The sequence below is a fragment of the Pleurodeles waltl genome, chromosome 3_1 (assembly GCF_031143425.1).
Source record: "Pleurodeles waltl isolate 20211129_DDA chromosome 3_1, aPleWal1.hap1.20221129, whole genome shotgun sequence".
Lineage (NCBI taxonomy): Eukaryota > Metazoa > Chordata > Amphibia > Caudata > Salamandridae > Pleurodeles > Pleurodeles waltl.
In genome coordinates, this window is record NC_090440.1 from 1,697,059,320 (window position 1) to 1,697,084,555 (window position 25,236).

General features: G+C 43.2%; 1 protein-coding gene across 11 annotated transcripts in view; it reads left to right on the plus strand.

Annotated features, from left to right (window-relative positions):
- Positions 1 to 25,236, plus strand: part of HDAC4 (histone deacetylase 4) — a 1,159,747-nt gene that overhangs the window by 576,437 nt on the left and 558,074 nt on the right. For all 11 annotated transcript variants that reach the window (XM_069225509.1, XM_069225507.1, XM_069225510.1 and 8 more), the window contains one exon: positions 14,545 to 14,783. In XM_069225509.1, the coding sequence (XP_069081610.1) occupies positions 14,545 to 14,783 (239 nt within the window). The remainder of the gene's footprint in view (positions 1 to 14,544; positions 14,784 to 25,236) is intronic.

Genomic DNA, 25,236 nt, shown 5'->3' on the forward strand with positions numbered 1-25,236 from the left:
GAGTGAGCAAAGAGACAATTGTACCCTCACTCCTCAAACATCAAATCAGCAGAATAAAGCAGCCCCTTAAGTAATGTTGTTCTCTCAATAACGGAGTTCTAGACCAGTGAAAAGTTAAAGGGTTTTATTACAAAAATTGAAAATAAGTGGTACAGAGTCAATATGCCGTGAAGGCTCTTGGAGTCCAAAAATCTGAACATATTCTATGTCCCAATGAGCAGCAAATCGGAAAGAAATTGGCAGCATCCGTAGTAGAACAGGGAAGTCTTCTGGCTCCACCCCCAAAATCAAGGGCTTTATGTATACAGTTCTTGTATATTAAATCAACAGTTCTGCAGTTTCATCATGGTGTGCGCTTATGTATTATTGACTTAGGACCCAAGCACTAACCCCTTTTAAAATACTTATTCAACACTCTCTATGCAAATGTCATCCGGAGATGTTTGAGCAAAGCATTAAACATTGATAATAAGACTTTCTTCCAGTGAGTAGGTCCTGTGTAGAAACAGACGATATAGGTACAAGTAACAATTTTGTATACACCATTGAAAGTTCATCCTGAGCAAAGCAATACAGCAATGAAAATAAACTAGTATGACCTCATCTTGACTGTGTGCTGCGAAATTTGTGAGAAGAGGGTGTGGTAAGCAAATGTGATATAAATAAAACACATTATTAAACATACTTCTATACATTATAGGAAACTCGTTTGAAAGGCAATTTACACTATATCAATCTGTTGATGTAAAATGGTGTGTGAAAATGCATATTATATATTGTTAATAAAACACAAAAAATATAAATCCTTAAAATTTCTCACATGCATGAACTATTTTAAAGCCTTGACATTTTCTGACTTTACCTATTCTTTGACGTCACTTTAGTTCTAGGTAATCTCAGTACATATCCTCTAAAGTTTAGCAAGTAGGACATTGATGCTTCTTTCAGAAATGTTGCAATACTTTATGATCAGCGATCTAATCCCTCGCTGCAGGAGGAAACGGTAACTTTCTTTGGTGAGACAGAAAAGGTATGAGGTACTGGTGGCTGTGCACACCGTTAGGGCTTAGTTTTGTCACATCCATTAACTCTTCTTAGTCCTTTCATATTTTTTTTTATTGAATTATATTTTGTTAACCAGGCATATTGAAATATTTTCCTTAACCCCTCCTGCAGGAGAATGGGACACTTACGTATGCAAGAGTGTAATGCTTGTTTCTGAATCAGAAATTACATTGTTCTGCATTCACAAAGTTGCACCTAGAAAAAATGCAGCATTGGTAAAGTCAGTAGAGCTGGTTGGTAAGCTGTTGCAATGGCTAACTTTTTTAGGGGCGGGTGCAAAGCGCTCCATTCCCTGCTGTAATCTCTCTTTGGGCTTCTAACCACGCCAATGCCACGTCAGTCACTTTCATTGGTTCCTGGGCTTGTCTTTTAAATTCCACTTGCTTTCATTTGTGAAAGGCATGCACACGTCATGCCTTTTCCGGTGTTTAGCCCACCTACACAGCACCAGTAAACTACTGAAAACATTTGAGGCTCGATATTTTCAGCATGGCTTCCGGACTATTTTATCTTCTTATTTTTCAAGCAGCGCAATCGCGCTGGGGTTTACATAGCGCAATCGTGCTCGGTTTTTCAGTTTTCAAATTCAGCGCGATTGTGCTGCATTTTACATAGCGCGATCGTGGTGCGTTTTTTTTCTTGTAATTTGTGTGGCAAGAAAAGTCCGGTTAGGAGTTTACAATGCTAATAGCTCTAACTTGAGCAAATGCAAGACCCATTGCATTGCAGATGCTTGTTTTTATTGTAACCATAGGCCTCATTTAAAAAAAAAAAAGTAAATGCCCCCACCTGAATCATATGTTTGCAGTATAAATGTTAACTTAAAAAAATTACCATTGATTTAAGTTAAAAAGTTCTAATGCTTCCTAGCAAGCCAGCATACTCAAAACAGGTGTAAGAACCCTTTTTCGTTTTAATGGAAATCACAGACAAATATGTTTTTACTGGTGCAAATGAGAGATATTATTGGCTTGGAATTACTGTAACTTGAAGAGATTGTTTAAACACGCGAGGATGACAGAAAAAAATCAAAAACGTTTAAAAGAAAAAAAGGTTTTGACTCGGTAGACCTGGCACTGCAGTTCATTTCTTTTTAGGTAGATATGCACATGTGATCGTGATCAGGCTAAATGCCAGTGGCTGCCTTGGTCTGGCACATTGCCCCCTGAAGTATGCAGCAGTTGCCGGAAGCAAAATCCAGATGACAATCGAACAGATACATTGATGAAGAGAGAGGACTCAAATATTTCAAATGTAGGTTTATATGTATTTATTTTTATCTGTGATTTTGTTTGTTTGTTTTGCATGAGGGTAGCTAAAGCTGTCTCAATGGCAGACCTAAACAAGCATTTTCAATGCAACGGGTCTCGCATTTGTTCGAGTTAGAGCTATTAGCGCTGTAAAGCAAAACAAAACACAGCGCGATCGCGCTATGTAAAATGCAGCACGATCGCACTGCGTGTAAAATAAACAGATAAAGTAGTCCGGACTCCAGGCTGAAAACATCGAGCCTCGTATGTTTTTGGTACTTCACCGGTGCTCTGTAGGTGGGCTAAACACCGGAAAATGCATGAAGTATGCATACCTTTCTCAAATGAAAGCAAGCGGATTTTAAAAGGCAAGCCCACAAACCAATGTAAGTGACTGACGTGGCATGGGCGTGGTTTCAAGCCCAAAGAGAGATTACAGAATGGACGAGCACTTTGTGCTCGCCCATAAAAAGTATCTACAGCAGGGCAGAGAGAAAACGCACTCTGTTACGCACGCTCGTGACAAAATGCACACACTCTACTCCTATATACCTGTCTCCTGTTTCGTTTGTTATCCATCAATGGCTGTTTACTCGCAAAAATGTAGAAAGGAAACATAGGCATATATGTGATACAGTGTGCCAATGCACGTATAGCATTAATGCGAGCAAAGCCCGTGCAAAATTGACCCCTCTCTTCAACGAATTCCTCATTTGCTGCGTCTCTGACTCCACTCATATATCACCCCTTAGATTTGATTCACAAATGTAGATCCTATGTCCGTATTTATACTGGCGTGGATTCCGGCAGGAAGAATATTGTGCTTCATAGACAACAAAGGAGAACGTTGTGCGAAATAGGCGTTCTCTTCTTTACTTGATCCTAGTTCATGCCCTTTTATCTGTGTCTTTTAAAGGACCTGAATATTTGCCATTGTGCTGCTTTTGACGTAATTGTCATCTCTAGGTTTAAATGTTATAAAGCTGTAAACTGTCCCAGAAACGCGATGCCCTGATGTGTGGGTATGCTCCTTCCTTTCCCCTTACTCTATCCGAGACGGAGAGAAACATCCATTGTTTGTGGAGGTCCTTGAGGGTCACAGTCCCCTGCACTGCTGCTGCTGGGAACCTCTAACTTCTTAAATAGTGTTTTTCATTCTGAAATAGTCCCAGGCATTTGTGACGCACTAGTCCGTCAGAGCATGAATAGGCATTGTGGGTCATGTGCCTGCAGCTGGAAGAATAATTAGTTTTCAGGCATTCCTAGACAATGTCACTCATACTTCATTCACACACCATTTCATTTTCCTTCCTGTTGAAAACTGCATCATCATCATCATCATCGCCAGCCTAGTTTACGTTCAAAATTTAAGTTCAGTGAGTTAGGTTCAGTAAGGCAGCTTACTCTAAGGTGAAGCAATTTCCCTTCCCACCCAGTGAGGTATTCAGCATCTTTCTCCTTATATGAGGCAGGTCCCCTGCCCTCTACCTTTTGTTATTAGTTTAGTGTTTGGCTCATTGAGGCAGCTTAGTTTTAACTGATGCTGTTTACCGTTCAATGAGGCTTTATCCTTATGAGTTCTATGAAGCTGGTTCTCATTCATTGCTTCAGCTTTGTATCTTTGTATTTAGTCAGTGAGCCACCATCCAGTTCACTAACACACACACACATGTATATGTATATATATTTATTTATATATATAAACACAGAAAAAACAAAGATTACGGGGGTTATAGTTAGGGTCATGTTTTACCCTCACAAAATCATAGAAATTCAGCAGTTATAGTTATGCTAAACATGTGTGGCCTAAAGTTACTTAATGGTACAAGTTTTAGTTATTTCAGATAAGTATAACTGCTGAATTTCGATTGGTTTTGTGTGGGTTAAACGTGAACCTAACTAAAACGTCCCTGTAACCTTTGGTTTTTTTTTTCCAGTGAATTTGTATATTTTTTAAAAATGTAAAGTAATATATAACTACCTGCCTTGTGCGGCAGGGAGTTGCCCACAAGGACTGGCTTCTGGCCAACCTTAAGCTGCGCATGGCCTTTGGCTGTGTGCGGCAACGGTTTGATGGGTGAGTGGGTGTATTTTATTAAAAAAATTCTACTTCTGATCCACAGACCCATTGCAAAGTTACGCATCTGTGGATCCTTGCGTGGCCCCAAAAAAAAAATTGGGGCACTTTCTTGGCCATGAGTGCTCCTTTAGGGATTCCTGTGTGTCTTATGGGGTCAGGATACCTGTATCCAGCCCAAGCGACAAACATAATGGCCGGCACAACTTCTGTGTCAGGTGGCGGCCAGTCAGTAGGGGCTTTGCTTTCTGCCCAGATCCACAGATCCCCCACGGATATGTCTGCCTCCCTTGATATCTATTTTTTTCTTCCTTTAATAACTTCGAAGCTACTGAACAGATCCACACAAAATTACAAAAAAGCCTCTCTTTCCAGACCAAGAGCTATCTTTCTGTCACATTTGATGGAATTCAGCTCAGCGATTTGGTTTGTAGCTGTTTCTAGAAATTGCAAAATCCCCATAGACATTGCATGGGGGAAAAGCGTTTTGCCCCCCATCCCTTTTTTTTTTCTCGGCCCCCTTTTGAGGAATCACTCCTAAACTTCCCAGACAGCAGCTTCACTAATTTGCATACTAGTTTTAAATATTTTGTGAAGATTCGTTGAACAGGGTCAAAGTTGTAAGCAAAACAAAAAATGCTTCATCTGTAGGGAAAGGCCCTAGCTATAACTTCCTACTGCAAGTTGGAGATATATTTAAATTACCTACTGGTGCTCACCAATAGGTAGTTCTAGTTAGGACCTATTTTCTATAGGAAAAGCATTTTTTTGACTTGCCTAAATCTTTGTCACCGTTTCACAAATCTTCACAAAATGTTTCGGAAAAAAGTGGCGTTTAGGGTCTTGTTGTGCATGGAAAGTTTCAGGATGATCCGTCAAGCGGGAGCAGAGAAGAAGGGGGAGGGGGTCAAAAAAGTGCATTTCCTATGTTAATTTCCATAGGCTCTTTAGACATGCCGGCAACGCGAACCGCTGGACAGAATTACACCAAATTTGGCAGAAAGTTAGCTTTTGGTTAGTGTAAATCCGTTCAGTAGCTTTCGGGATATTAAAGAAAATCCAAATGTGTATATCTGGGTGGAGCCTAAGCACAGATCTCATGGTGAGATCAGCACCTCAACGAGAAAGTGCTGGTAGCCATCTTGGGACCAGTATACATGGTAGCGTTCTTTGAAATGCATTGTAGTGAAAGGCAGGTTTTGAGAGTCACAAAAAGGAGAACGTATAAAGAGTGATAACAAATCTTACTTACTATGTAAATCATTTGTTGATGGTACCATACTAATTTTAGGAATTGTGGTGTGTTCTAAAGTGATTTTACCCTGCTGGGATTTCATGAATCATGTTTTAGAGGTAAATGTTTTCTCAGGATTTTCCCATAGAGGTTATGGAAGGTGCTCCAGAAGCTAAAATGGGAGTATATTTTCTGTAAATTCACACTATCTTTCTCAGCCATATGAGAATGACGTCTGACATTCTCAGTAAAACATGAACCTCCAACAGGAGCATCCTGTCAGTTGGTTACCTTGTGTTCTACTGCAGCCTCCCAGAGTATTCTAAAGAACAGCTAGAGCGCTAACAGTCTCACTTATGACAAAAGTGTGGCACACCTGAAGCCATTTTGATTGAATTAAACTGGTAAAACTTAAAACATTTAATTTAGAAATGAACAAAATGAGAGGGTTAATTTTGCGCTAGAATTTATGGTTAGTGATGTTGAAAGAAAAAATAGGACACGTTTTAAGTGAGTACTCAAATATATTCCTCTTTTATCTCATTAAAATATTCTGACATGCGGACATAAACATGCCTTTTCGACATCAGCAGCAGACTGCCAGTTTACTCCCTGATGATCAGCGACTTTACTACAATATTCTAATGAGCAACTAGAGTGCTAACATTCTGAATTTATGCCAGAATTGTGACACATATGAACGCCATCTTGATGGATTCGATGTTAAAAACGGAAAGCGTTCTCTACTGAGGATACTGCAGTAAATAAGGAGAAAAGTGAGCTTCATAACACATAAGTCTCCCAAAATGGCCACCAGAGTAGAAAAAGCCCAAATGTAGCACAACAACCACACAAATGCAGCCTAAGTATAACCCAATAACAGAAGTGTGCAAAACACTTAATTTCGTTCTTTCTTTCTTTATTTTTTTTTTTGCAGTTTTATGCTGCGCAGACTTGACCTGAAGAGACTAGAGTGTTTTACATGAGCATCAGTTACATTACACAGGAACACATTCATTTTGGTTTTAGGCATGGAGAGAATAAGTGATTTGCCCAGACTCGCAGTATGTCAAGTTGACGCTGAAACTCAAACCTGGTTTCCCCCGTTGAAAAGTCTGCAGCTCTGGCTGTAACACCATATCCTCTCCCTTAAGTGAAACCTATAATCTAGTGATCAACTGCATAAAAACATAAAGATAGCAAATAAATAATGTTCTGTGTCACTATTTGGGAACTCAGACAATATGTCCTCCTTTTAGTTTTTTAAATCACTAACCATATTTTCTATGGAAATAAGACCCTCTCATGTTTGTAATTTCCACAGGAAATGCTTTAAGTATTTCAGTTTTGAATACACCAAGATGACTTTTATAATAAGTATAGAATGTTAGCAATCTAGTTGTTCATTAGTAAACTGTGGGGAGGCAGATATCAGGGGCACATATTTGGATAATTGAGGGCAGGGAGGAGGTTGTAGAGGCAACAAATTGACAACGATGGGCAGGTGGGAGGGGCAGTAGCACCACAACGGACCATGGAGGGCGAGGGAGTGGGGGGCAGGGGAAACAAGCTATCCATGCAAAATAGGCACGAGAGGCTGTGGTAATATAACAGACCATTGAGGGCAGCAGGCAGTGGCAGTACAACTTTACATTCCAATTTACCCAATTCAGGCAGGAGACTCCTGATGCTTTTAATCCCAAAAGGGCTTTATTTTATCTGCCTCCTGCCTAAAATGTCCTCTTTTTTAATGTAATTCAGTGGGGAAAATCAATTCCCCAGTTTTCTTTTTCAAAATCTCCCTCTTACCAAGTTCAAAATGTTGGCAAGTATGGTACATTGGATCACAGAGGGCAGGAGGATTGGGGTAGGGCTATGGACTTGGGTCACAGAGGGCAGGAGGGAGATGAGCATGGGTACCAAACTGGCAGGTGCCAGGGGTTGCAGCAGCAGAATACACCACACAGGGCAAGTGGGACAGTAGTGCAGCCCACAGACCATGGAAAGCAGTAGGGAGGGGACAGGGCCATGCACATGGACATCAGAGAGCAGAGGGGAGCAAGTTGATCATACTGGACAGTTGCAGCTTAACGGACCATGAAGACCAGACACAATATGAGGGAGGGGATAGGGGTCTGCACATGAAAAATGAAGGCAAGGGGTAAGGAGCAGCAAGTTGTCATTGGAGGGCAGGCGGAATGGACACTGGAAGCACAACACACCTTGGAAGGCAACAGTGACACTGTAATAGCATATACGCAGGCAATGGAGGGAAGGTGGGAGGGGGTCAGGGGCAGCAAGCTGTGCACAGGCAGGTGGGAGGGGCTGTGACAGCACAGAAGACCATGCATGGCAAGCGGGAGGAGGAGTGGCAGCTCAAAGGCCACGGTGGACAAGAGGGGGCAGGCAGGGCCTGCACAATGGACAATGGAGGACAGGGGAGAGGGGTAGGGGCTGGACACAGACAAGAGAAGGCAGGGGAAGGGGCTTCACAACAAACCACGCAGGGCAGGCAGAGGGAGCAGTTGTACCCCAACAGAGCATGGAGGGCAGACGGGAGTGGCAGCAAAAAGGACCATGGAGGAAAGGAGGGAGGGACTAGGGGCATGGAACTCGGACAGGAAGGGTAGAGGTGGCAGGGACAGGTGGCAGCCACCTGACCATGTTAGGCAGGTGGGATGGGCGGTGGCAGTTCAACAGAACACTCAGAGTTGATAGGAGGGGCAGTGACAGGTCTATAGAACATGGTGGGCAAAAAGGAGGGAGCAGGAGCTTGTACACAAGGATCCGAGGGTAAGGGAAGGAGGGTGGTAGGGTCAGCAAGCTAAGCACAGAGTCTGTGCAGGAGGGCAATGACGGGGCATAGAATTGGGCAATGAAAGGAAGGAGGAGTGGGCAGGTTCATCAAGCTAAATGAAGGGCAATCAACGCAAGGCATGGCATTGTGCTTAGAAATTCACAAAAAAAAACAAAGGTTACAGGGACGTTCTAGTTAGGTTCAGATTTTACATGCACAAAACCATAGAAATTCAGCTGTTCTATGTACATGTGATATTACCATTTATTACATCATTCATGACATCTTCTATGATATAATTGATAATATCACTAACATTTCTAGTAAAAATTATTGATGAGAAAACTGCATGGAGGAGGCGCAAGTTACAGTTACTTAAGGGCACGAGTTATAGTTAGTTGGAATAACTAATTATAACAGCTGAATTTCTATGGTTTTGTGCGTGTAAAATCTGAACCTAAATATAATGTCCCTGTAGCCTTTGTTTTTTTTTTTGGTCAAAATATATATATATGTATATAATCATATTTCGCATGGCCATTTACCTTTGTGATTCTTTTTCACTTTCAGGAACCCTTTTTTCCTTTTTGCAGCAAAGCATGGTCTCAGTCGTTCCAATAATTAGTTGGTGAGACCACATAAGGGTGCACATCCATTCCTGAAAACATGAGATTAGTTTCAATAGCAACATTTTACAAAACTCTTTAGTATCCTTTTTATCATTTTAGTGTCAGTAGCTGTGTTTAAAAACATCTAATATTGTTGCTAACATTTAACAGCAGGGCTTATCAGCACCAACAGTGCCAGAAACTCCAACACAATTTTAACTATTTCATAAAATGCTTCTCTTGCGCTCAGCAAGACGAAGGACTAGGCTAAGATTTTTCGGTTCTCTTAGAACTCATATTTTGCTGTTTTATCTCCATCAACATCATCCTTCATATTCTTCTTCCTTCACATTGGTAACCCTATAACCTATGTGTTCAATGCTTGGCCGGGGGCCTCTACCCAGTCTGGAAAATGCACTGGGGAATCCACCCCTTTTCCTTCTGTAGACTTTCTCTGTCACAGAGTCATTGTGATATGATGGGGTTGACCTTTCTCCTATCTCCTTCACTGACCTCATGATGGAGCCCTGGCGTCCGTGGCTGCAGATGTTTTTTTAGAAGGGGAATACTACTTTGTTAGTGGTGAGCAGAAAAAGAAGCACAGGAGGCATGTCTCCCTAAATGTTTACACTTGCCAATAATCCCCTCTGAAACACAAGAGACACATAAGGAAACAGAGGAACCGGGCAAATGACTGACCAATGCTGAACATAGCACCAATCTTGTTTGTAGGTTGTCTCAATTCCGGAAGCACATGCACTAAGGAATACGTGACCCTGCAGCCTAGTCTTCCAATACACATTTTAGAGAACTGGGAACTGGCCACAGCGCCTGTCTTCCGGCTGCAACCATAGGACTCTCAAAAGTCCATCCTGGAACCAGACTCCCATCTCAGCAGGACTGTGTTTTCCATAGGTTGTCCATTGCTTACAAATTGTAAATTCCATTGCAGACGCACATAATCTAATCTGCCCAGGAATCGGCGAGATCAGAAGTTGCCTCACCAGTCCGATACCCTGTGATTACTGCTACAGCGTTTACTCCCATGCTCCCCAGTATACTCCCTTCAAATTTTCTCTTGGATGATCTGAATACATTATTGAAAAGCAGAGAGAGAGAGACCTCTGTGGCCCTTGTACCTTAGGTCTTGGTCCAGCTACTGGCCCCCAGTGGAGATCATGCTATCTGTGTCTAAATATGACCCATACGTGACCTAATATGTGCCACAACTGTTCCTAGTATTTATATCGGTGATTTAGGCACCCATAATATGTATATCATTGCCACATATTTGCCACAATTAAACTCTTTACTAGTGGCACTGTGCCTCCAAGTATCAGTGTTACAGTGGCCCTCAGCCTATGTGCCATAATTTACACTTTTTCAGTGCACATCCCAACTAATCAGGTTTTCTGTGACTTTGCCTTTGAGGTTCTTAAATCTCGCTTACACAGCTCATGGGCTGTGCTGTGAGACTCATTTACGATTCAGTGGGTGTACAACTCGCTTACAGCATGCCATCAGTTGTTTTCATTGTCACTCTCATTTGCAGTCTTTCTGTTGCTTAGCTTCCATCGGCTTCCCTTCCTTTAGTGTGTTAGTTCCTCCCAGGAGCATGGACCAAGCACGTGTCCATCCTTGTCATTTTGCAATACACCATATTTACTATAAGTGTTTCGGTATCATTCCAGGATGTGCAATGTGCTTTCCTACTTTTAACAAAGGCATACGACTTCTTATTTTTGTTACTTTCTCCCTGTGTGCCATCTGTAAAGCTTTAATTACTTACATCCACAACTGTACTACTCAACTCTACTTCACTCTGCCACCCCACCCTCCTCTGCTCCACACCTTTCTGCTCTACTCCACTCTGCTCCAGTCCACTCATCTCCACTCCTCTCTGCCATTCTACAACACTCCAGACCACTTCACGTTACGCCACTCTACCCCACTCTACTCTAAGCCGGGCTGCTCCCCACAATGCTGCTCTGTGGCACTCCAATCTACTGCACTTATTCCACTCCACTCCGTTGCACTTTACTCCACTCTGCGCCTCTCTTCCCTTCTCTGTGCTGCTGCACTCTACTCCACTTCACTCTATTCTACAGCACTCTGCGCCATTTCACTGTAGTCCATGACACTCTAGTCCATGACACCCTGTGTTAGTCCACCCCACTCTATCACTCCAGGACACTGTTCCACTCCACTCTATGGAACACCACCCTTTGGCACTCCACTCTATGCCTCTCGACTCTTTGCCAGCTTTCTCCACTCTGTGCCACTCTACTCTGCTAGCTTACTCCACTCCCTTCTAACCAATCTACTCTACGCCACTCCACTCTAATATGCCACTTCACTCTACACCGCTTCACTCTACACCATTTTACTCTACACCTCTCTAAGCCACACTACTCTACGCCACTCCACTTTAAACAATGCTACTCCATGGCACTCTACTCCACTCTGCTCCACACTGCGACACTCTGCTCTGCACAAGTCTACTTTTAGCTACTTCACTCAACACTACTCTGGCCACTCCATGTTACTCCACTCAGTGCCACTCCATTCCAGTCTACGCCACTCCATTCTGTCACTGTACTCTTCTCTATGCTGTTCCACTGTATGCCATGCCACTCAAGCCAACTATGTGCCACTCCACTCTTTTCCACTACCCTCTAACCAATCTACTCTATGCCTTTCCACTCCAGTCTCTGCCACTTCACTCTACACCACTTCGCTCTGCGCTTCTCTGCTCTACACCACTCCACTCCATACAGTGTCACTCTATGGCACCCTACTTCTCTCTGCTCCCCTTTACACCACTCTGCTCCACACCACGTCACTCTATTCTCCGCACTACTCAGCTTTACTGTAAGCTACTCTACTCTACACCATTCCACGGCACTCCACAGTACCCACTCAAACACATTTCATTCCTTTCTACGCTACTCCACCTCACTCTGTCACTCTACTCCACTCTGTGCCACTCTGCCACTCCACTGTCACTCGTCTCTGCCGCTCCAGTCTATGCCACTCAACTCTACTCCACTCAAATACTCTGTACCACTCAACTCTACTCTGTACCACTCAACTCTGAGCCCCTTCACCCCACTCCATGCCACGGCACTCCATCCCACTCTACAGCACTCCTCTGCTCTTTAGGCCACTCTACCCTGTACCACTCCACTCTTGTCTGTGCTGCTGTACTCTGCTACGCCACTAATGTTTAGCCATGCTGTATAACCTAGCTAAAACACATTGACTAAGCCAATAGCTTTCACATAGGCAAAACCTATTGGCTTACCAGTGCTTGACTTTCTCCTCCAGCCTCGCCGTTAATGTTTTCTTTGCTACTAGAATGGGTGAGAAAGCACTTTGACATCCCATGAGTGACCAAATCCTCCTCTCCGCCTAGCTGATGGATATCGATTGAGTGGAAAACGAAGTGTACTGGCTCACTATGTCGCACAGCGTGCTCCTCCCTATCCCAACCACAGACCCTCAGTGCAGGTAGTTCAGCACACCGGTGACAATATTAAAGAGATGTTTCACGGCAAATACGGTGGGCAGTTACAACTAGTAGTGCAGCCCTTGTTTCCTGTACTTGATCAGCAGAGCAGTGAATCAGCTTAGCTTTATAGAGCCTCAACAAACAGTGTACAGCAGTCAGTGGGCCTCTTTGCCCTTGTTGAGCTTTTAGGTCATATTTTTGAGTACCCTGATCTTAAGTATGTCTTCATATGCCAGCATCCTTCCAGGCAGGAATGGGTTCTTCAGGGGGTGCTGCTTTACATAAATTTCCCAAGTCTGTGCGCCTCCTGAAAAAAGCATATGCATGGTACTAGGGTTATTATGTGCATGAGCGTTCTGAACTGCTTTATTGTTATACCTGAAAACAAATTGCAGTGCAATACAAAATTTGTTCCTGACAATTTTGCCAGTTCATTGTCTGCGAGAGCCACGAGAGTGAAAAAAACAAAGTGCCATTAACTGAAATCTACAGAGTATGACGTTACTGTTCGAGAGTTCCAAGGACAGCGTGAATGGCAAGTAAAATGTGGTGTTTACAGAACGATGATGGAGCTGAATGAACAATGTACTCTGTCTCCTTGGGTGGTGACCAGCACTGAGGCGGTCCCATCTGTTAGTATTCATGCCCTAACATGAGCTGATAACTGATGGTACCTCTGCCACTTTTTTTTTTTAACTCATAGAGAAGGTAATGGCAATTAAGCATTTTTTACAATGCCTTCTATTCATATCAAATATGTGCTAATGGGCAGACATTCTCTAGTGGTGCCTTTGTACATCTATAGGTTCTATGTCTTAACGTGGTGCATAATGGATGTGCTGCACTCACCTTCTATAAGCGAATTCATGTGTTTGGAATTGCAAGCAAATGTATGTAACCCAGTCTGTTGGAGAAGTAGCTGTTGTGAACTTCCCTCCAACAAGTGAACGTAGTGTGAGTCTTTTTACAGGCTACTGAGCTGATATGGGCCCTTCTGCCATAACTGCATGTGATGTGAGCTCTCTCTGAGAGGGCCCCTTCTTAATGTGGAAGTGGAATGAGTCACCTCTGAAGTTTTACATTACGTATGCCCATTTTTGTGGGGCTATGTGCTTTGTGAGCACAGTTCGTGGGGTGTAGGTGGTGGGAAGCTTCATTCGTCAGGATGTAGATGGCAAGAGCTGCATCCTCGCAGTTCACGTATTGGGCGCACCTTTCTGAGAGGTGCTATTAGTGCAAATCTACGTAGTGATCATGGGTATGGTTTCCACTCCGTATCTAAGGATGAAGGCAGCAAATGTATCACTTGTAGAGTGTGAGCTTCCTTCTCAGAGACTCTGTTGTGTGAGTATCTCTTTACTGAGAGGGTAGGGAGGGTTGTGTTAACTTTCCTCCTGTGGGCACACGTGGTGTGATGGTGGGAGTTCAGTTGGGCTGAATGGTCTGACCTTGCATCGCCGGAAATGCAAGGGTTACGCCCCTGCCATCTTGGGATGCAAGGGACATGGCTGTGCCTATCAGGTGTTGCAAGACACCTATTCCTCCCTCCCAGAAAAGTTGATGTGACCATATCTCCTGGAGAAGCTAGTAATGTGATCCTTCTCTAGAAGGTGCACTTTGTGTGACTGTGCCTTAATGAGGTGCAAGTGGTGTCACTTACATGCCTGATGAGTGGAGTCTTTATGATCCTTCTTTCTAGGGAAATGTACAGGGAGTGGTGATTCTACATATCTTTGTTCAATTAGAAGGAGTGATGATTCTGGGGATAAGGGCTGCTAGTGCACGTCAAGTTTTTGTTTTCTAGACGTGATGGTGAATAAATGTGCAAGGTGAATGAGTGTGGCACGTTTGGGGAGGCAGAGATCTTTTTAAGTTTACAATTGAATTGTAGTTGTCTACAAACTAACCCCAGCCATCTGAACACACCATCTTCTCAATTCCCACTAGCCCTGCCACTCCACATAACACTTTTGATTTAGCTATTTTAATTTTAATTTTACAGCTGACGTGGCCACAGCACTGCCTTTGCAACTCTCCCCCAGTACTGTGCCAATGGATCTCCGCCTGGACCATCAGTTCTCCATGCCAGAGCCTACCCTTCGTGAACAGCAACTTCAGCAAGAACTCATGGCACTGAAGCAGAAGCAGCAGATTCAACGGCAGCTGCTTATTGCAGAGTTCCAGCGACAGCACGAGCAGCTTTCACGGCAGCATGAAGCTCAGTTGCATGAGCATATCAAGGTGAGACTGTTGACACACTAAGGTTGTGAAGTCTTCTGCATGATCTGAGTCCTGTGCAGTTGATGATTGGATTGTGGATTTTTGGATATGTGGGGATGGGAGTTGAAGAAATACTGGACCATTGACAGAGAGCACTAAGGAGGGGCTGGGACCTGTGTAGGAAGAAAGGGTGTCTAAATGAAAAAAACATAAACAGCTCACAGACGAGTGGTTATACAGGGATAAATAGGTAGCAGAGGAGTGGTCATACAAGACAGGCAGAGAAGAGAGGGAGCTTCAATAGAGTAAAGATAATAATGGACAACTGATCGAAAAGAGCAGGATAACCAGAAGAGAAAGGGCAGGATACTAGACAATGATGGCTAAATCATAGAAGGAAATATGGGGATGTCAAAAGAACCAAAAATGAGTCAATATTGATATTCTGGGACCATTGTGGCCCTCCTTACAAGCATTGTGGAATTTGGTGTTGGGATACCCAGGTAGTGGAGGCTAGAATCTATGATTCAGGATGGTATCCTGGCACCAAAGTCCAACGATTATGGGTTTCCCCCGTAATAGGGAATAACTTTCTGATTAGGCAAAAATTGTCAGCGGGAGGGCTGGTGGGGATTAAGTTAGGAAGAAAGGGATGCAGGGCAAATTTATGCCTGTCTGGGTGGAGCACTGCCTGATCCCCCACGTACTGCTGGGGATGGGTGGAGACCAGGTTATGATGGTAGCCACAGTCCCTGCAGCCATACAGATGGCCCCATATTTATCTGGTCTGGAGTTTGAGGACCCGATAATTCCAAGCCCGGAAGGCTTAGCATTGTGAAACGTGGACTTTCATCTGAAGTTATCACTCTGGGTAATGAGGACCTATGAGAGCTAATTACTAAGAGAGAACGAGGAAGATGAGCAAGATTTATATATAATCTTGGGATTGAGGTGGAGAAAGCATAGCTCTGTATAATGAGGCCCGGAAAATATGATGTGATTTAAGCTGCAGGTAAGGTGGAAAGAGATGGAGTTGGTCTGATGACTACCTTGTGTTTACAGCCATTAGACAAACCCAAAATTTAGCAACACAGTATAATTTGTGCTTGCTCCCCCCTACCTGTAGATTCCCTCTTGTCACACCTTCTTTGGTATCGCTTATTTTACCTCTTAGCAATTTCCCACAGTCCATAGTTGTTCCTACACCATGAACATCTGTATAGGATTTATAGGAAAACCTGACAGATGTGGCCTGCGATTGAGTGAAAATTATTTTCTTTTCATTCTTTTTTGATGCACTTTCCTATGAATTACTCTAAAAAGTCCCAATGTTCGGAACAAAATAGTAGCTACTCAAACCTTAAAGTCATGGTGGATCATCACATAATAATTGTAAAATTTGACTACAAAACAATCAGATTAGTAGTAGGCAAGACTTAGGCAATGTTGAATGCTCAACGAAAACCAGGATTGGGAGCATTAGCGATCAATTTGAATGTACTGATACCCGAAGTTGTATTTCCAAATCCTTAAAACCCCTAAAGACTAATCAGAATTGAGTAATACAGCTTCACAGGGTACTTCTGCTTATAGATAACACCACAGTATGTGACTGTGGTGGTATGCTTTTTGGTCGAGTAGCAATATCCGTTAAAGAAACTGATCAACCGAGACCCTATAAATAGAGGTACGACTGCTCACCAGCGTCCTAGTTCAATGGCCCATAAACAGAAAAAATGCAACATCTTATATTCAAGCTATATGAGCATAGAATCTGGTATTATTCAGGGGTTCTCCTTTCACCATTATCCAGACCTACAATGTTGAATTACAAAAATATCCCTTTTGCTTCTTCCTATGGTAAGTATATTTATGATTCTGAACTCCTCATCTTTTTCCTATCCGAAAAGGAGGTTAGATCAATATAGTGGATGCAAATTTCTTTTTGGCATGCGCTAGATCACATGCTGTATAGTGACCCTATACCTTTCATATTATTCAAGGCTTTTATCAGGTTAGAGCTTAAACTACCAAAATATAGCTCCTCTGGCAAGTATGCTTTATAAACTTCATAATCCGAAGCACTCCTGTTTCATTAGCCAGCCAATAAGCAATAATAATGGTCCTAATGAAAGTGGAATATAGTCCCTTAGCTTCTTTCATTTAATGACGCAGGCTTTACCTTTCTCAGACTTCCTTTGTTTATGCTGGGTAGCTCCCATTCATGTTACATCAACTTTCACTGAAGGAGGAGGAGTTTGTTAATGGTGTTAATACAGCCTGTCTTTCTCACCTTAACCCTCTTTCACAAACTCAAGTGTTAAATTTCTTGAGTGCCCTGAAATCAGGATCCCCCCTGGACCCTGCCCCTCCTCACATATTTGTGCAGGGGGCGGAAGTTATTGTTCCTATGCTGACACATTTACTTAATGATTCTCTTTCCAAAGGAGTAGTACATAGCTCTTGGAAGCATGCTATAGTGAAACCGCTATTTAAAAAAACCTTCTCTTGACCCGACAGTGTTGAAGAATTTTAGACCCATTTCCCTTTTGCCCACCCCTGCTAAAATTTTGGATAAATACATCAATTGGCAACTTTCTACCTTTTTAGAAGAGAATAGGTTGCTCCATCCCACTCAGATGGGTTTTAGAACTGGTCACAGCACGGAAACTGCATTAATTGCAGTTACGGAAGAGGCTAGAAAGCGGGTTGACCAGGGTCTCACCACAGTGATTATTATGCTGGACTTGAGCGCAGCTTTTGACACAGTAGACCACCAGGTATTGATCCAGAGAATGAGGAACCTCGGAATTAAGGAACAGGCACTTGCCTGGTTTACTTCCTTCCTACAGGACAGGTCTTTTCAGGTCCTAGATCGATCGTTCCTATCAAACAACCTACAGTGCAGGTGTGGTGTACCTCAGGGCTCTGCCCTTAGTCCGACACTGTTTAACATTTATATGGCTCCCTTGGCCTCTTTGGTGGAATCATTTGGGTTAGCATTAGTGTCCTATGCTGATGACACCCAACTGGTGGTTTCCTTTTCTGCTAATGAGACCTCAGAAGGAGCCGCTTTCCTTACTTGTATGCAAGCGGTCTCAAGCTGGATGACTCAGAGTAAATTGCAACTAAATGAGGAGAAGACGGAAGTCATGATACTGGGCCCTGAACCAAAGCCTGGCATTTCTCGCACCTGTCCTTCGGCACTTAGTGAGCTCCCTCCTCCCAAAAAACATGTGAAGAGCCTGGGGATCAGTCTGGATCCCCTTCTGACGCTAGACCTGCAGGCTACGAACATATCTACTACTTGCTTTGCCTTACTGAGACTTCTTAGGAAGATTTTTGTTATTCTTCCAGCACTGGCTAGAAGACTCATTGTGCAAGCTGTTATTCTTTCAAGGCTAGACTACGGGAATGGCCTTTTTCTAGGTTCCCCAGTATATGTTAAAAAGAAATTACAAAGAGTTAAAAATGCTGCGGCTCGTTTACTACTGAACATCCCAAGAAGTTCTTCTGTGAAAGCTGGATTGGCCTCCTTGCACTGGTTGCCTGTTGTACAGCGGATCAAATTTAAGGCTCTATGTCATATCCACAGGTCTTTGCATGATAGAGGACCTATGCTCCTTAGGAACTTGGCCACTTTTTATAGGCCGAATAGAGATTTGAGATCCACGACTCTTGCTTTAGTAGCTGTACCGAAAATAAAGAAAGCAAGATGGGGTGGGTCCTCTCTGATGTTTTTAGGAGCCAAATTGTGGAACTCGCTGCCTCTTAATCTCCGGCTGATGGAGCAAGAACTGGAATTTCGAAAGGCCTTGAAAACTTGGTTATTCTAGGTCCAGTTGTTTTTATTCCTTTCTTGTTGTGTATCACTCTCTTCCCCTCTGTGGTTAGGGTTTAGTAGCGCCGGGAAACCCAAGGGTAGCCATGCGCTCTATAAATTGTGTAACATAACTTTAGAGTGTGTACATCCAGAACCAAACAAGCAGTTGTGAGTTACGTGCGGCCACACCTTCGTCCCCTGAGCAGATGTGCATCCTCACCATTTCCCTTATTCGTGCCCAATATGTGAATTTAACCTCTTTCTCTTACTCTCAGTAACTTCCTACTGTTGGCTTCTGCACTGCTTTTCTCTCAAGTGCTTTCATATTGCCACTCTTTTTTGTGTGTTGTTTTTTTTTTAACACAATTTACAATTACAATGCTCTTACAGTTTCTGGTTGGAGAACAGGTAAGGTGATTTAATTTCAGTCCCCATACACTTTCCTGCTGGGAGGACAGGAACAGATTGGTATTCAACTGAGCGTACACGAGATGACATGATTAGTTTAGCTGAGGAGGAACAGAGATAGAATCAACATTTTCTATATACAAATGGCCCAAACCTTTTAGAATTTTTGTACCTTGTCTCTAACGGTGGACCTTGGTTTCTCTGTTGCATATACCTCATAGTTGAGACTATGAAATCGGTAGCCTTAAATTTCAGTGAAATCGTAAAAATTACCTCCCAAGATATGGATGCAAAATACTTTGCCCACTAATGAGTTGACTCTGTGTGTTACCTCATCTGCATCCGCAGTAAAACCACTGATGTATTTTTTGGAAGCTGTATGACTATGATGGCTTTAATAGGAACTGTACCCACAAAAACACATTGTGACCCTACCGTTCTTTGGCTTCTAATTTAGTTACTTTGCTGAACGTTTTTTTCACTTAATGTAAGAGTCTGTATGTAATATAATAGTTCCCTTTCTGACAACTAAACTAAAAAGAATCTGAAGGCCCTAAAAGTGATGATACTTGAGCAGTGGGCCTCAGAAGTGCTAGACCCACCTCTGGCAGTACTTACATTTCTCAGTAGTCTGTTTTTGAGCTGAATGCCTGTCCTGGGCAGGCATTACACAGTACCTGCCAAGCACTGAGAGGGTGGAGACCCATCTATTTTGTTGAGTGTGAATGTATAAAAAATGGACTACTGCTCAAGAAAGAACCGTGAGACAAAAGGAGGGAAGCAGAAAAGACAATAAAAGTTGGATAATAAGTAAGAATATTCGGAAACCCTGAACTCAGAGTTGCAGGGCAGCTTCCATTTACACTCCTCAAATCCATCCCGACAACGCTTCCTCCACTTGAGAAAAACTAGTCAGTTATACAAATTCAGCAATAATAAACTGTGGACTTCTGTAAGAAGTCTACATAAGGACTAGTGACACTGGATGCTTGATCCAGGTTGCTTTAACAGTTGAGTCTACATCAAGATTAGGTATGTGGGTTTAATGCACTGGAATGAGTTCTGCTAATTAGTTCTAAAGACTTTTAATGCCATTCCAGACTTAAAGACCCATCATGGGTTGACCTTACTCATTGACTGATTCATGGCTGGCTCGCTTAAAGATGACCTTTTGCTTTCTTTCAGTTACTTTCTCAGTCTCCTCTTTTGTTATGTTTATTATTATCTGTCTTCCATTTCTCGGCTAGCTTGTGTACAGTATGGTCCTCCATGTCCACCTCTGGAAGTTCAAAGGAATGTAGCACCTAACTGTTTAAGCAACAGATGTTAGTTTATTGTACCTAGAGGCTAAGCATAGAGGAAATCTTCATTAGTTAAGGTCCCAGAAACGTCTCTTCTTGACTAGTAATGCAGGCAGTATGTCTTGGCACATAGCGATCTTGGTCACTCCAAAGGTGATGGCTCGTTTCTTGTGAGTAGCAGCAAGAATCTCCTTTTACTCTTTCCAGATGGACTCTGAGTATATCCGTAGGGAGTCCATTCTTTTATTAAAAAAAAAAATAATAATTAGGTTTTGCAAATGTTACCAACAATAGTTGCAACACAAAGACATCGTGTAGTAATATGTAATGAGAGGCAGAATGTCTTGTTCACTCCAAAGGTGATGGCTTGTTTCTTGCGAGTAGCAGCAAGAATATCTGTATTCTTTACTGATGGACTCTGAGTATAACTGTCAGAAGTCCATTCTTTTATTATTTTTTATTAGGCTGTGCAAATTAATACAGCAATAGGTGCAAAACAAAGCCAATGTGCAGTAACATATCATGGGAGGAAAATTGAGATGATTGCGTGGGTTCACCAATAAGCAAACAGTCAGCTTCCAGTGTATTATCCTACTTCATTACATGAGCTGCGTTTGTGAGTACGGAGTCTGGCAGGCAGGGGAGAAGGTGTTTTCCATAGTGCAAAGATAGGCCTGAAATGCAGTCCAAATATCTGTAGGTCTAGCTGAAGGATGTAGTCTCAGAGTACTTCTCAGCGATATCCTGACAGTACACTGCATCTAAGAGTTGCTGTTCTGTCGTCAGAACCCTCCTCTGCTCCCAGAGCAGGGCGACTCGTCTCTTAGCCAGTAACTAAAGATTGGTAACAAGCTGCCAGCAGGCTGAGGAAATCTACTAGGTGTTCCCCAGCACCACTGTATGGGGCCAGGGTTCGATGGTGACATCTAGGGTTGCTGCCAGTATGTTGTAAGTGACGGACATGGCCAGGCCATATGTAAGAAGTCAGCTTATAATGCACCACATCTCACACTTTCAATTCCTCCCCTCCAAATTTAGCTATCCGCTATGGAGTGTAATAGTATTGATGCAATTATTTAAAGTGTATCAGCTTATGTTTATAATGGAGTGCCATGTTCTTCACTTGTGCGCAGCAGTGTGCCCAGGCTTCATTGGTAAGGTCATACCCCGGGGAGTGTTCCCATTTTCGTGTAGGCCTAGCGAGCGTGCTCATGGTGCCCATCATGTAAGTCGCATATAGGAAGCTAATAGAATGTCCCATGTCAACACGACCTACATAAGGAGTGTCATCTCAGGCGATTCTGCAGAAAATCCAGTTATGCCTGCTGTAGTTGCAGATCACAGGTAACGGAAAAGAGCCAATGCTGTTGCTCCAGAGCAGGCACAAACGTTCTTGAGCGACATAAATACACCATTCTTAAAGAGCTCTCCCAATGGCAGTAGTCTCTTACCGCCTAGTAAGGCCTTAAAGGGCTTCTCCCACGTGGGCAGGAGAGCAGCATGTTATCCGCAAGTGGCAGAACTGGTAAGTAAGGCACAGCAGGTTTCATTCCTTTAGCCAACTTCCACCGTGTGTGCCACAAAGTCACGAGAACATCCACATCATCTTGTCAAGCCACACATGGGCGAGCACCAAGTCTCCCCAGTAAGGACTGTGCTCTAGCTATATAGCACGTCCTGCCCAAACATGCAATGGCTCCTCTCGGGTCACAGACCAATATTTTATATAATGGGCTTTTGCAACCAAATGATATATATGAAAGTCCGAAAGTGCCAGTCCCTCCAAGTGCAACGGTCTGGTCTACACATTCTATCATATGCTAGGGTGCCCTCTAAGCCAGATGAACTGCAGATGAGTCTGCCGAATTTGCTGAAATAGGTGTAGTGGTATTGCAACCGGAAGGTTTGCAAAGAGGTACAAAAATCTTTGTAAGATTATTATCTTATCAGAGAAAGTGGAAGACTGATTCAGAGCTGTATGCGTGTTTTCGTCTTTTCTAGCGCCGTTCCAAAGTTGCTCCTAATGAGATCATCATAATCACGGGTGACCCACACTCCCAGATAATGCACTTCCTCTGGGCTCAGGGAGTCCATTCTTGATTGCAGTAGAATAACATTAATCGTCTTGTATTCACAGAAGATTCTGTAATGTTCTTCAATAGAAATGTCAGTAGCTGCATCAGGCACTGAGCTGGTGAGCTTTCTGATGTGTAGGTTGTTCCTCCGGGAACCGATTTGTCCCTCACAAACCTTGCCAAACAGGTTTTGTTATTGGCTTTCAAAAATTGATACCCTGGCTTCCAGTGCATCATAGTAACGTGCCTGTTTACTAAGAACATCATAAGTTGTTCCACTTATGCGGTCTCACCTTTCAGCAAATAACTGTTTAGATCAGAGACAGAGTCATTCGGATCGGTGTAGTTTCAGAGTTGTAAAGTTTTGTTGTTGTTTTTTTTTAAATTCTTGCAGCAGTTGCCAAATATCTTCTTGTGATACCAGATTGAGAGCTCCACAGTTTAGCACTTTGGAGATTGTGGTTATTTGGACTGATTGTCTTCATTTTCTTGCTTCTGGAGCATCGGTATGTACTTTGAGGGCATTTGCTGACATTTGGCTTTTGCCTAGGACATGGTGCTGCCAAAGCAGGATTATCCACACTGCCCTGTGGAGGCTGAAAGGTTGATGCAGGCGATACCAATGGCTCTGTAGAGTTAGTCTCATTGCTTTTCATTTTACTCCAGCCTCCAAACTTGTCAGTGGTGTTATCTCCTAGCTGATGCTTTTATTTCCTTCAGTACTAGAATTGTCCAGCTGAAGCATCTACAAGATGATGTGCATTTCAGTGGACTTTCACTGCACCAATTGTCAGCCATGAGAAACTCTCTACATTCTGCTTGGTGCTGGCCTGGAGAGACAATGCACAGGCTCCAAGTCCCCTACATTCTCCTTGGTGGTTCTAGGTGTGTCGCAGTTGCCTGAAAATAGACTATGGAACATTTGTTGGTCTGAAAATGTAAGGTGGGAGATTCTTGTTGTCAAATCGAACGGGTCAGTTTGTGACTGTGCTGCCCATAATCATGTTATGTCCCTCCAACTTACTGACTCCCATTGATGTCTGTTTATATCAGTATTTATGACTTGTCTACTTTTATCTGCGAGTCTGATTCCACCCCATGCCCTCAGCTCTCCTGTTACACACTGGCCCTCTTTTTTCCAAATCTAGCCCCAGAAGATTATGTGATGTGTCCAGGTAAGGCCAAACACTTCTTGGAACTTATTTGCCATGTTGGACTTATATTGGACCAAAACATGTTTGTCTTGGTGTCATTCACATTCACAGGCTTGTTTCATAACCCACACCACCCTCAGATATGGACACTCCAGTTCCTGGTCTCCCCTGTGCCGGGCAGTAAAAGTATAGTTGTGTTCTGCATTCACGGCTCTGAATTTTGCCATTGCATTGGTATCACTAGGACGCATGGTCCACTTGGGTCCTCTTCATTGATGCTTTCCAGCAGCCTTCCATATTAGCTCCTACTCTGAAAAGACCAGACTAATGCCATGTGCTCGCCAAGGCCTACACCAGTCTATCCTGGCCATCTTGTGGCAATCTGCTTGGTTGAATGGGAAAATTCTGGAACATTGATGAAAAGTTTCTGCACCCCCAATATCGAAATTTGTAGTGTGGCGGTAACCCTCTTATCCCAAGACCCACTGTGCCTTTTTCTGGCTGCTGGTTAGCAGAATACTAGGTCAAAATAGTGCAGAATAAAAATCTGAGAAGACAGTGCTCCGAAGGTACACATCATGTCAGATTACTGTATCTTCCACACACCTCTCTTCTCCTTTTCTTGCAGCTCAGGTACATTACACTGGATACATCTATCTGTAGATTCTTCAACTTCTGAATATTCACAGGTGCCAGTCTGAATCCAGAAATATCACAGTACCTCTCCTGCACCTGTAGGTGATGTTGACTCCTGTGTCAACATCACTTACTGTCCAGAAAGGGTTTTACTGGAGCGCTTAAACCACCACCTAGTGCCCTAATGGCAGTACTCTTTTTTTTTTTCTTTTTCTTGACACCATTTTATAGCTAATCTCCTTGAGTTTTTCACTCAAAATGTCACCCTTTTTATATTGCTTGTGAAAAGTCACTATGTAAAAAGTCAGGGTGTACACCCTGCTGCTCCTGTCATGGACAGATATCCATCAGATTCCCATGAGGTCTGTTTATGGTGCGTGGTACCGAAACAGCATTCTAAGTCTTTCAAGCTTGCAGCCTCGTGTTACTCAAAAGCCAGCAATGAGTAGGACCAAAGGGTGTTAGTGCATGTATGCGTGACAGATGGTGGACTCAGCGTTGTTCACACTGCAGTTCATGCCCCAAGTCTCCCTAATTCAGATCATTGAAGGCCAAAAAGAAGCACAAGGCAGAAGGACTCAACACTGACATGCAGTTCCCAACACTGTCTCCACGTCATTCCCCCTCAAGCACATTCTTCTTCTTTGGAGCCATAGCTGGTGGACATCACTCTGGCAGAAGGGGCTACATCAGTTTCCGTACCTTTTCCAATGCTGTTGATTCCTCTAGTTTATCTTAGGTTTCTGGCACAGGTTATGGCCTTGCCACATGCCATTTTGGTGCTCCTTCGCTAGAGAGCCTTGTGTTGCAGGCATCATATTCCTCAAATCAGTCTTTTCTTAATGCGCCTCCAGACTGGGAATCCAAAAAAAAGCCTGAATGTCTTGGGCGATAAAGTATTCTACTCAAGAAATATGACGCTTAGGTCCATGAATGCCATATGCCTTTTGGTGATCTGCAATCAAGCGCCACAGGGAGATGCAACAGATGGCAGTGCTGAGTTGCCCAGACCACCTGAAGGACAATTTTGCTTAAGTGTAGTCCAAGATAGACAGCATGCAGCAAAACATGTCCTAC